Here is a 13,080-nt window from a genome sequence, read left to right as displayed (position 1 = left end):
TTTTGTTCTCTTTTTTATTACGGGGCTTGGAATAGAGTCTGGGTCCAGCTTCTTTTGAGGAGGTCCTGCCATTTGGGATGGAGCTCCAGGGAAGCCTCCTGGGAAAGCGCCTGTTTGTGGCCCTGCCATCTGTGGTCCTGCCATTTGTGCACCATACGGACCTGCGATTGGGCTCCCTTTAGACCAGAAGCAAAAACAATTGTTATTTAGGCTTGTCAACATTTGCCCCTAAAAATAGTGTAGAGGTAGCCTGGTTAAAACCAGACCATTCTCAGTTGTAACTGAGTTAGGGTCTGGCAAAGCGTCATAGACAAATCATTTCCAAAGGGGCGTCACCAACAGACGTCGCGGATAGACCTAAAACCAATCAGAGCAATGAAGGAGATGACGTGTGCAGAGAGGCGGAGAAACATCTCCCGAGTCTTGTTCTTTGCTCGGTTTTTAACAAAAAGGAAAAGTTCAAATCGCTTAAAACAGACGCGATAGCTGATTCGAACGAGTGATGTTCGACGGCGGCATCCATCTTTGTAATGTAGGCTACAAAATCTGCTTCCAAATCCCAGCGCTGTCGTCATCGTGTTAAGCCCGCCCCAACGTTTCTGATTGGTGCCTCGATTTCGACGGATTGGAAATGGGTTTGAATGAGCTCTTTGCCAGACTAACTTTCAGAGCAAATCTAAATTTGCCGGAAGTTGTCTGGGTTTTCCCAGGCTAGTGTAGAGGTGAAGTGTATAGTTTCTACATCAACAAACACAAGTGAAAAATTAATAGTTTTCAAACAGTTATTGCAAACACAACCCACCACTCTTCTGCATTGGTCAGACAGATAGTCCCGTCCCAAACTCACACAATTGCTTAAGTAAATGTTGCTGAGTTGGGCTGAGACCCGTCTCATGAAGCAGGATTAAGTGGCTAACCGGTAAAGATTGAGCAAACTCTGTGAAGTTGAATTGGTCTTTACAAGGACTAAGGATTAATATGTAAACTACCAGTCAATTTACAACTTTGTAATGTTTTTGAAAGAAGTCTCTTATGCTCATCAAGGCTGTATTTATTTGATTAAAAATACAGTATAAATGTAATACCGTAACACTCTCAATGTAATACTGTAAAATATGATTACAATTTAAAGGAACTTTGTGTGTGTGTGTGTGTGTGTGTGTATGTGTATGTGTATGTGTATGTGTATGTGTGTGTGTGTGTGTGTGTGTGTGTGTGTGTGTGTGTGTGTGTGTGTGTGTGTGTGTGTGTGTGTGTGTGGCCATAGACTCACCAACACTCAGATAAGCCTTAAAAGGTAATACAATAGAATAGTGTTCTATTTTAATACAATTAAAGATGTAATTTATTCCTGTGATGAAAAGCTGTATTTACAGCATCACTACTCCACTCATCAGTGTCACATGATCCTTCAGAAAAATCATTATAAAATGCTGATTTGCTGTTCAAGAAACATTTCTTGTGATTATTAATGTTGAAAACATTTTTTGCTGCTTAATATTTTTTCGTGGAAATCATGATGCACTACCATTCAAAAGTTTGGGCTGAATAAGAGTCATCAAAGACACATTAAATTGATCAAATTCATATACAGTTTTAAAAAATAAATACGTTTTTCTTTTGAACTTTCTATTCATCAAAAAAATTCGGAAAAAAATGTATCACATTTTCCACAAAAATATTACATTTTGAACACTGATAAAAAAAAAACATTATGAATAACTTTCCAATAATAGTGCCAATAATAACTGAGCATAACTGAACATGTGACACTGAAAACTGGAGTAATGATGCTAAAAATTAAGCTTTGCATCACAGTAATTACATTTTTAAATAGTTCTTTTAAATTGTGATACTTTTTAACAATATTACTGTTATTACTTCATTTTCGATCATATAAATATGGAGCCTTGATGAGCATGAGAGACTTTTCAGAAAAGATAAAATAAACTTAAATATTTTACATTTTTGACCGGTAGTGTAAATCGGAACAGTATTTTAACACTAACAAACTACACACTTCACCTTAAAATGTACGTTTTGGAATTCTTTCTTTATCATTGTTGTAAAATGTCCTAGTTTTAACCTGGTTGCTGCTGATAGCCTTGGGGTCCAAGTGGTGGTTGGTGGACACCTGGTCCAGGAGGGCCAGACATTCCCATAGGCGAAGCTGACATAGAACCCATAGTGGCCATTGGTGGAGGAGACCCTAATGAAGGCGGCTGCTGTCCAGGTGGAGAAAGAGGAGGATGTCCCATTGCAGATGGTGGTGATGTTTGGAATTGTTGTGGTGGTGATGTTTGAAATTGTTGTGGTGCTGCTGAGATTGAAGGAGACTGCATGGGCCTTTGACCTAAAGATCATAGTACATGGGTATAAAATGGGCCAGTTAAACATCCACTATCTGAACTTCAAATTAATGTAAAATGGCATCTAACTTACCATATCCTGCAATGTTCATGGAACTCATTTGATTAGTCAGCTGTTGAGTTGGAGGTGGGGATTGTGCCATGCTATAGAAAGCATTTTGAGGAGGCTGCCCATAAGAAGACATGGATGGAGCTGAAGCAGCAGGAGGAGCGAAACTGATGGGAGTAAAAAAATATATTAGGAGCTATATGTTATTATGTAATTCACTTTCAACAACAGTAAAGTAGTGTTTACCTGTGGGGATGGGCCCCGTTCTGCTGAATGTTAGCACCATACTGGCTGGATACTGGTATTGGAGGCATCCCAGAAGGAGAGGTGGGCTTGAGCACACCTACACAAAAAAGCATTGATTTTAATGCAAGCACATAATTCTGTGAAGAATAAAAAGAGCCTCAAAATATAAACTACAGAGTATGCAACTAATGTATTAGAACATAGGGCTGTGCGATTAGTACAATTTTAGATTTAATTTCAATTTTGGATTCGGACAATTATGAAAATACGATAATCGAGATAAAACAATTATTATGCTGGATTCTGCCGTTTTTCTTTAAAGAGATACACTTCCGCCCCTCCTTAAAAGCCCGAACATACAAATCAGTCAAATCATGAAATGTGACCGTTATAAAATGGTGAGTTTTCACATAAACACAGCAAGTTATGTCTTGAGCGATCCTAAACATTTGAAAAATACATTGGATGCATGACAAAAATTACTTGTATACCATTTTGGTTATATCACCCACTCCTAATAGTGTTAAATAATCATGATTATGAACTTTTGGGATAATCAAGCAGCCTTACGAGAACATAAGGGATGATATATCAGATGAAACTAGTGAAGAATAGTTTCCTAATGGTTTGACTCGGTTCATTTAGGCTGAGGCTTTGCTGAGACTCATAGACTATATTAAGGACAAGATGAAACTTGCCAGTACTAAAACAACAGAACTGAGGAGAATTTTTATTTTACCTGTCGGTGGGGCAGAATAACCCTGTGGTGGGGATCCATAGGCCCCATAATGCGATTGAGGTGGGGGGTTCCCAAATCCAGTAGAGTATCCCCCCATTCCAGCCTGGGCTTGGGAATATGGAGGGGTGGCAACATAACCTTGCTGACTCATCCTATTGTTATACCTCTGTCATTCCAGTCTGGGACAAAAAAAGGTGACCTGGAGAAGAAGAAAAAAACAGGCTGAATTACAATCTACTTCAGGCTATATGTTTTCAATGTCACGCCCCACATGTTTCCAACAAACGTTATTCATTTTGCAGGTTTTAAATAGACATTAACACAAAATGGAGAAATAGACAAATGCTTAGTTTTGAAACATCACCTTTACTCGTTTACTTCAAATTGGTTGCATTCAGCATAATACTAACAAAGTTTTACGCTTTACACCTACTATAGTTTAATGGCAGTTATTTTTAGCTTAAACTTTGTTAACAGCTGTTCTGGGTTCTCCAGATGCCCCAGACAGTGATTTTCTAACAATCATGTCAGTTTTTAAATGCATGTACCATCACTCTTTTTGTATTAATGTATTTACTCAACAGTTGTGCAGTTTTGGGGGGGATATATGGCATTTTTAAAATGTATTTGCAGAAATTAGTAATGATATTTATATACCGGTTTACTTAAATTAGCAACATTTTATGTAAAATTCACATTAAAGAGTATCTACATGTCTGAGTTTCATTCATGGTGAAAACATGAAACGTGTCATAGTTTAGTGGAAGATTACTGCCATCAACTGGAAAACAAACACTTTTGCTAGTGCTTAATGAATAGTTTGTGCATGAATGACATCTGGACGATGACATCACTGTTTTCTACAGAGCGGCTATATATAAATGAACTAAATTAATAACTTTTTTTACAACAAAAATGAACCATGACTGAACTTACTTAAGCTGGACTATGACACTATTTTCTTCTAGATCTGCTGTACAGGAGAAGCAAACTTTGTTGCATTATATATATATATATATATATATATATATATATATATATATATATATATATATATATATATGCTAAATAATATCATGAAAACAATGACGGGGTGAAATGGGCTGTGGTGCATCATGAGATAATGAAAAGTTTCCCTGATATCATTACTTCAACCCTAAGCACTTGTGATCAGGAACTTTGACACTTGACTGAGATTAGAGGAGTTTATGATAACACAATCGGCCAAGAATACAAACCAGCACACAAAATGTGAATATACCGGTTTGACTATTGTATTCAGCCATCACATTAATTAACTTAATAAATTACCGTAAATAATACAGCAATGTACTTGCAATACTGTATATTGAAATGGGCAGCATTTTGGTAACTGTATATTTTAAATGTCTTAACTCTGTATTTGATTAAATCATGTAATGTTAATATATCAACCTATCTGAGATTTTCACTCTGTTTGTTACATGAAAATGTACTGGTGTTTATAATGGTGGTAATAGAATGGAAGGCCACATGATGATGACTTAAAGTTGCCTAAAACATTTTTTTTTTTTAATGCAACCTCGCAACATAAAATGCAACATAAAACACTCTAATGCACCTAACTAATAAGAAAAACAAGGCAAAAAAGGTGATGGTTTATGCAAGGAATTTCCCATAAAGGTGATTCATATTCATATTGAGTTTATTTTAAATAAATCAGTAAAATACATGGTGTTCTCAAATATAGTATTGTTTTCTCACAGCTATTCAATTATCAGGTTTTTACTGAATTGAAAACTTTTAAAATAACTAAGATTCGTATGTAATTATAGGCTTATGTAAATTATAATTACAATAAACGTTTAATCAAAATAAACACATTTTTCTACTCCATATGTAACACAGCAGAACTATATAAAAAAAACTCCAGCAAATAAATTATAAACTGTCCTCTGGTTTATTAAATACAAATTTGCTACACTAAACATGGCTGTTCTTACTCTCTAATTATTGTCAAGAGTGGCCTGTATGAGAAATCATGTCAGTATTTCTGTAAGAGGCCTTTAGAACTGAGACTCATGGTAAGATCGAGTTTTCCTAATATCATTCAACACACACGATATTCAGAACAGTGAAGACATAATAGAGATGCTTCAGTGATACCGTAACGTACAGTACAGTATCAGTCTGCCACTGCCCGAAACTGCCACGTCAAAGACCGTTATGACAGACCTGTAATCTTTCAGTGAGCTACAGCTGACTTTACTGAATAAAGTCCATATTGAAACACCTCAGCACACGCCATGGACAGAATCGATAGATTACCGGTTATAAGGAAGCGCGCGCACCAGCTGTCACTCCAGTGATACAAAGTTACGAAATATTTTCTGCTAGAGACGGAAACTGACGTATAAGCCAAACATACATAATTTAAAGATTGGCGCTAGTAAACAACATTTAAAATAAGGGTGCCTTTCAAAAAAAACATCTTTAGTGTGTTTGTTTATTAGTACATACAAAAATAATAGAGACTTACCTGAGAGAAAACGATGAACTGCGTCCTTTCCTCTGTTGATGTTGATTGCGTGCCGAGAGTGCCACGTCAAACTCCAGCACAGCGCACCGGTGTCTGCGCGTACACGGCGTCATACAGCAGGCGCCTGTGCGCATGCGCACACTTGTGGGAACCACTACACGTCAGCAACATAGACTGTAAAAAGTAAGCAAGTAGCTACACAGATGTGCGTAGCGAGCAGAAGCCATTCTGTGCTGGCCTGTATAGATACAGGGAATGAGAAATTGATGAAAAAATTATATAAATTGGCAAAATAAGATCATATTAATCTAGACTGATGATCGGTGGATATTTTTATGTTGTTTCGTTTTGTGCACAATATGTTGAATGAATGTGAGAGTGCTCCAGTCACTATGGAGAAACATTTTGTTTCCGTTATAATACTGTGTATTTTTTGAGGGATTCTTAAGACATTATAACGTATACTTTTCTAATTCACTATTTCAGGTTTCTTGTTTTCCCATATAGAAAATAGAAACTTATATAAGCCACAGTCACAGAGGGCCTACGGTTCTGGGGCCTACATCCCAGTCAAACTGTTCTATGAAAACTTAAGGACTACTTTTGATCAGCCTTTTTTATTTTATTTATATAATTTCTGTTTTGTGTCTCCCAGGTTCTACCCTTGCAAAAAAAAGAGGTACACTTCAGCCTACTTTTAGAAAAAGTTCTTATTATGCAAATAGCCTATTTTTATTGAAACTTGTATGTCATGTAAAATATAGCCCACTTGTAATTTATTTTATTTGTTTTTTATTTGTGAAGCTGAAGATGCAATTTGATACATTTAAAATTATTAACTATTAAATATTAAATTAATTAACTTTAAATACAGCATTGAATAACACTAAAATAAAATGAAATGTTTTTATTTCTATACATTTATTATATTACATTTTTATTAATTAAATACAAATTAAGTACTTTACATAAGCTTTAGTATGTTGTCAACTCATCAGAATAAGTGTAGGATACTTTTTTAAAGCATGGCAAAAGATTATTAAAACATCATCATTTACAATATGCACAGTTTTATGCAAAAAAAAATCTTTTTGAAAGTGTATTTTAGTGTATAAAGAAATATAGGCATGAAAGTGCACTTTCCTTAAGTACACTTAAGTGGCCTTTTGTTTCATTAATATGATATTATCTCTATAAAAATACACTTTTAAGATTTGAAGTAAAAGGGCACAATAAATACAATTAAGCATACTTCTCATATTATAAGATATGAGAAAATGGACTTCATAAAGTCAGTTCTCTTTCTGTTTGTCCTTGATAGACTGTTCCTGACCCTTAGAGTCTTCAGTCTCTTTTACCCCAACTTGATCTGTCAAGTTTATTATACTGCAATGTACTCATATTAGCACTGCCGCTGATCTTTTTGACCTCCCACAGATATATGAACAGTGGCATTTGGCATGTTAAATGTTCTGTCATTGTATCTCTGATTGATTTAATCTGATTTTGCTAATGAGCATCTTGATTACCACTGACACTGCTTTGGCTCTGTGAGACTTTAAACATTGAATTACCTAAAAGTGTTGTTGTCCAGTCACAAAGAAATAATATTTTTGAGAAGAATACCTTAGGGGATATTTAAAATGGTATCTAAAGAAAAAAAAAACTCTTTAAAATGAATGACTAGGCTTTTCAGCAATAATTAAACAACAAAACAATTCATGAAACAACAAAAGTGAAAAAGCTATCATACAAAATATCAAAATATTGGTTTGGCCGAGAACACTTTATTCTGTTTAATTGCAATTCAGTTTGCACTGAAGTATATTCTTTTATAGCATATTATTTCTGAAATAAATACTCTTTTTAGAAGTATGCAGGGCATTTCCTCTGAGGAGGCAAGGGAGGCAGTGCCTCCTCAAAAAATTGGATGTTAAAATAATCCATATCACAAAAATAAAACAACTCAAATATTACCAAATGTGACATTAAAAGTGTATAAATCACGTTTTTTCTAAAGTAACAATGTCCAACAGCGACACCAGCAGGTAAAGTAGTTACAGCAGGATGCTGCGTCTCTCGTGCCTCCCCTAAGCCCATTGACTTTTAACAGACCCCGTGCAGTGGGTTCAGTGGGGGGGGGGGGGGGGGGGGGGTAATTAAGAATGAAAGAGGAAATGTCACCTGAGAGGCAACGTTTTATCTGTACAGAGGTAAAGGGAAGGGAAGGAGGCCTTCACAGTGGAGAGAGTTGACTCTTCAGGACTGCGTTGTCGTCATGTCCAGGCGCAGGTCCTTCATCTGATCCAGATACGGCCTGGATCCGGCAGATGGCGGTAAACCTCGGGATAAACAGAGAGACTAATATTAGAGTAGACGCCATCCTTCTTATTATGTAACAAGTACATCAGGATTTATGGGAAGTTTTCCTGGTTCCGGCTGACCTAATCTATGCAGCCAAACATTGAATTATAGAAGTCTATAATGTGTTGTGTATGCTGTGTCAGGTGACAATTTTTTTATGAAATTGTCATGATTGTATGTAGCATTTTTAATATGTTTTGTTTATGTATGGCTGCTACCTTGGCCAGGTCTCTCTTGTAAAAGAGATTTTTGATCTCAATGGGACTTCCTGGTAAAATAAAGGTAAAATAAAATGCTAGGTCAAAGAGATGTGCTTTTAGTATAGATTTGAACTGACAGATTGTGTCTACTTCCCAGACAATGTTAGGAAGACTGTTCCAAAGTTTTGGTGCTAAATAGGAAGAGGATCTACCGCCACCAGTCGATTTTGATATTCTAGGTATTATCAACTGGCCGGAATTTTGAGGGCGCAATAGATGTGACGGAATATAATGCGTTAAGAGCTCGATCAAGTACTGGGGAGCTAAACCATTTAGTAATTTGTAAGTAATCAGCAATATTTTAAAATGTATATTATGTTTAATAGGGAGCCAATGCAGTGTTGACAGAACCGGGCTAATATGGTTCTGGTTAGAACTCTAGCTGCTGCGTTTCGGACCAGCTGTAGTTTGTTTATTAAGCGTGCAGGGCAACCACCCATAATAGCATTACTATAATTTAGCCTTGATGCGCATGAACTAACTGTTCCGCATTTGTCATTGACTGTATATGAAGTAATTTAGATACATTTTTAAGATGGAAAAATGAGGTTTTACAGATACTAGACACATACATGACTTTCAAATGAAAGATTGCTATCAAAGAGCACACCCAGGTTCCTAACCGACTGCGAAGACTTGACAGAGCAGCCATCAATTGTTAGACAGTATTCTAGGCTAGTATGTGAGGAATTATTTTGTCCAATAATTAGAATCACTGTTTTTTCAGAATTAAGTAGTAGGAAACTATTATTCATACAGTTTTTTAAATTAGCTATGCTGCCCTACAAAGGCAAAGCGCAGTAACTACACATTTGGTCAAAAATGAGTTAAGACTTCTAATGGGCTTTATGACATGTGTTCTGTCTTTTGAAAAAATATCTGGGTTAAATTATGTCCCGTTTCGGAGATGCATTACCAGTAATCTACCCATAACATGTTTGACTGGCTGGTATAAAAACATTAAAGGCCTTTTTCTCTGTTTCTTTGTTTGCGTAGTTACTGCACTTCGCCTTTGTAGGGAAGTATGCATTCCGTTAATTTTGTGAATTGGTAGGTTTCATCAGGGCGTGAAGAAATATAGAGCTGTAAATATATGTACAGAGTGAACAGCAATGGTCATAGTACTGAACCTTGTGGTACGCCATACTGAACGTTTGATCGATAAGACATCTCTTCATTTACTGCTACAAACGGATAATGGTCAGATAAGTATGATTTAAACCATGCTAATGTAATTCCACTAATGCCTACATAATTTTCAAGTCTATTTAAAAGAATGTTGTGGTCAATGGTATGAAATGCAGCACTAAGATCGAGTAACACTAATATATATATAAAACCACGGTCGAATGATAAGAGCAAATCATTTGTGAATCTGAGCTGTCTCAGTATAAGGTACGGTCTAAATCCTGACTGAAAATCCTTGCAGATACCATTTCTTTCTAAAAAGGAACATAGTTGTGAGGATACTGCCTTTTCTAGTATCTTTGACAGAGAAGGTAGATTCGAGATCTGCCTGTAATTGACTAATTCTGTAGGATCAAGTTGTGGTTTTGTAACAAGCGGTTTCATCATAGCCACCTTAAAAGTTTTTGGTACGTATCCTAATGACAAAGATGAATTAATGATATTAAAAAGAGGATCTATGACTTCTGGAAGCATCTCTTTAAATAGCTTATAGGGTCTTACATGTTGTTGATTTGATGATTTAACGAGTTTAGAAAATTCTTCCTCTCCTATAGCAATGTATGAATAAATTTTTTCCTCTGGGAGACTACAATGCACTGCCTGATACGATACTGTAGTATACGGTTGCATTTACGGTATAATTTTCTCCCTGATATTATCAATCTTGTAATCTGGGGTATGAATCTTTATTGAACTTTATTTGAAGCGTTAATTTAACCACTGTTTCAAATAAATACTGTAGCAATGTTCAGGGAAGAAGGAGGCGGGAACCGGCGAACAATTAAATAATCTTTATTTAAAATAAAACAAACAAACAAAAATACCGCCAGCAGCCCCTCGCGGACGACTGCTGGCTACCGAAAATAAACATAACTGCAAGCAGCCCCTCGCGGACGACTACTGGCTAAAATAAAATAAAAATACAAAAACCAAACACAACTAAAATACAGGCCTGTTCCTCTCTCGATCATCAACGTCGTCGCTCCTCCTTTATGCTTCCGCTCCTCCGTGAGAGATGCGAGACTGGTGTGTTTCACAGGTGTTGCTCATTAGCAATCGCACCATCGGCCTCGCGCCGTTCTCTCACGTCCCTCGGCCGTCCTGTTCACCAAATACCCCCATCGCCCCTCACAGGCCATGGGGTACCCACGAGCCTGTGCCTACTCCCCCCCCCCGCGGCGGTGATCCCTGGGGGGTATGGACCGACAAGCCGAGGGAAACGGAAACGGAAGCACGAGGAGCGACAGATCGAGAGAGGGGAGAGAGAAAAAAAAAATTGGTCCGGTTCCCACAACGCGCTGCCATCTGGTCCCCCACCAGCTGGGCGATCTCCTCCGCGGTGCCTGGCGGTGACGCTGGGTAGCCCTCAGTGGACGGCTGGACGCTCCTCCGCCGCTCGGTGGACGGCGAAGGCTCCTTAGGCTCTAGGGCAGACGGTAGTAGTCACCCGCTCCCTGCTCCTCCCCTTTTCCTGGTGGACGGCAGCAAGCTCCGGCCCATGGCGAGCGGCGGCGACTCCCCCGCTCCCTCCCGGACGGCAGCCGCCCCTCCAACTCCCAGGCGGCCGGCAGCGAGCTCGGCCGTCTCCCCGGCAACTCACTCCAGCGCACCGCCTCGAGCGTCCATGGCCTTCTCCTCCCCTGCTCCTCCCCTGCCCGGCGGATGGCAGCAGGCTCCGGCCCACGGCGAGCGGCGGCGACTCGCACACCATGCTCGATGGCACCGCCGATTCACCACAGCGGCGAGGACTCTCTGACAGCAGATCCGGCCTCGTGCCATTCTCTCACATCCCTCGGCCGTCCTGTTCGCCACAAATACCTAATGTTTTTTTTTATTTTCTTCTAATAGGGTTGAAAAATAAGCAGATCTAGCAGCTTTTAAGGCCTCTCTGTACGCAATTGTTCTCTCTTTCCATGAAATGCGAAAAAAACTCTAGTTTTGTTATCTTCCAGTTGCGCTCCATTTTTCTGGCTGCTCTCTTAAGGGCCTGAGTGTGCTCGTTGTAACATGGCGTTGGACTATCTTCTTTAAGCGCAAAGGAGCAACTGTGTCTAAAGTTCTGGAAAATTGAGAGCCAAACATTTCTTTCGCAATATCGAGTTCTTCTAAGCTATCTGGGAGGCTGAGGAGATGAAACTGATCAGAATATTATTAATAAAGTGATCTTTAGTGGCAGAAGTGATAGGTCCAACATATTTGTAACACGGAGTCGACTTTGCAGCCTTGGTTAAATGAATTATACATGAGAGTAGATAATGATCTGAGATGTCATCACTCTGCAGTAGAATTTCAACAGGATCAACATTGATTCCATGCGATAATATTAGATCTAGAGTATGATTACGACAATGAGTAGGTCCTGACACGTGTTGTCTAATTCCAATAGAGTTAAGAATGTTTTTAAATGCCAATCCCAATGCATATTTTTCGTTATCTACATGTATATTAAAAATCACCAACAAGTAGGACTTTATCTGCAGCCATTACCAACTCTGATAGAAAATCAGCAAATTCTTTGATAAAGTCTGTATGGTGCCCTGGTGGCCTGTATACAGTAGCCAGCACAAATCTCAAACGTGATTTATCATTTACAGATAGTGTTACATTAAGCACCAACACTTCAAAAGAATTACATTTAAAACTAGATGTAGCAATGTTCAGGGAAGAAGGAGGCGGGAACCGGCGAACAATTAAACATACTTTATTTAAAATAAAACAAACAAAACAAAATACCACCAGGACTACTGCTGGCTACAGAAAATAAATATAACTGCCAGCAGCCCCTTGCGGACTACTGCTGGCTAAAATAAAATACAAATACAAAAACCAAAATACAACTAAAATACAGGCCTGTTCCTCTCTCGATCATCAACGTCGTCGCTCCCCCTTTATGCTTCCGCTCCTCCGTGAGAGATGCGAGACTGGTGTGCTTCACAGGTGTTGCTCATTAGCAATCGCACCACCGGCATCGCGCCGTTCTCTCACGTCCCTCGGCCGTCCCTCGCCACACTTGACTTCTCAGTAATTCTGAAGATATTACTATAAATTACAGCAACACCTACCCCTTTGCCTTTCAGACGAGGCTCATGTTTATAACCGTAATCTTGCGGGGTGGACTCATTTAAATTAGCCTAATGTAATCGTCTGGTTTAAGCCAGGTTTCTGTCAAACACAGCTCATCTAGGTTATAATCTGTAATCATATCATTAACAATAAGTGCTTTTGAAGTAAGGGATCGAATATTCAGCAACCCCGAGCTTTTCCCGAGCTTTATCATTTGTTCATCTGTATCATATCTGCTTTTTTTAGAACAGAACTTTTTTCACAGCTGAACTTCAGTTCACAAA

The 13,080-nt window shown here is 38.4% G+C and overlaps 1 protein-coding gene across 7 annotated transcripts in view; it reads right to left on the bottom strand.

Moving 5' to 3' along the window:
* Positions 1-13,080, bottom strand: part of sec24d (SEC24 homolog D, COPII coat complex component) — a 42,098-nt gene that overhangs the window by 17,425 nt on the left and 11,593 nt on the right. For 2 of the 7 annotated variants that reach the window (XM_077201897.1, XM_077201901.1), the window contains exons 2-8: positions 8,106-8,263; positions 5,922-6,159; positions 3,404-3,602; positions 2,665-2,761; positions 2,443-2,585; positions 2,087-2,353; positions 22-176 (exon numbers count right to left, since the gene is read on the bottom strand). In XM_077201897.1, the coding sequence (XP_077058012.1) occupies positions 22-176; positions 2,087-2,353; positions 2,443-2,585; positions 2,665-2,761; positions 3,404-3,554 (813 nt within the window). In that variant the 5' untranslated portion in view covers positions 3,555-3,602; positions 5,922-6,159; positions 8,106-8,263. Of the gene's footprint in view, positions 1-21; positions 177-2,086; positions 2,354-2,442; positions 2,586-2,664; positions 2,762-3,403; positions 3,603-5,921; positions 6,160-8,105; positions 8,283-13,080 lie in introns of all 7 variants that reach the window. The other 5 variants (XM_077201899.1, XM_077201903.1, XM_077201900.1 and 2 more) reach the window with 4 other exon arrangements.

The sequence above is a fragment of the Siphateles boraxobius genome, unplaced genomic scaffold (genome assembly GCF_051911475.1).
Source record: "Siphateles boraxobius isolate OS27281-9 unplaced genomic scaffold, OSU_SipBor_1 48, whole genome shotgun sequence".
NCBI lineage: Eukaryota > Metazoa > Chordata > Actinopteri > Cypriniformes > Leuciscidae > Siphateles > Siphateles boraxobius.
The sequence above is the reverse complement of the archived record's forward strand: the minus strand, read 5'-3'. Positions and strand labels throughout refer to the sequence as shown.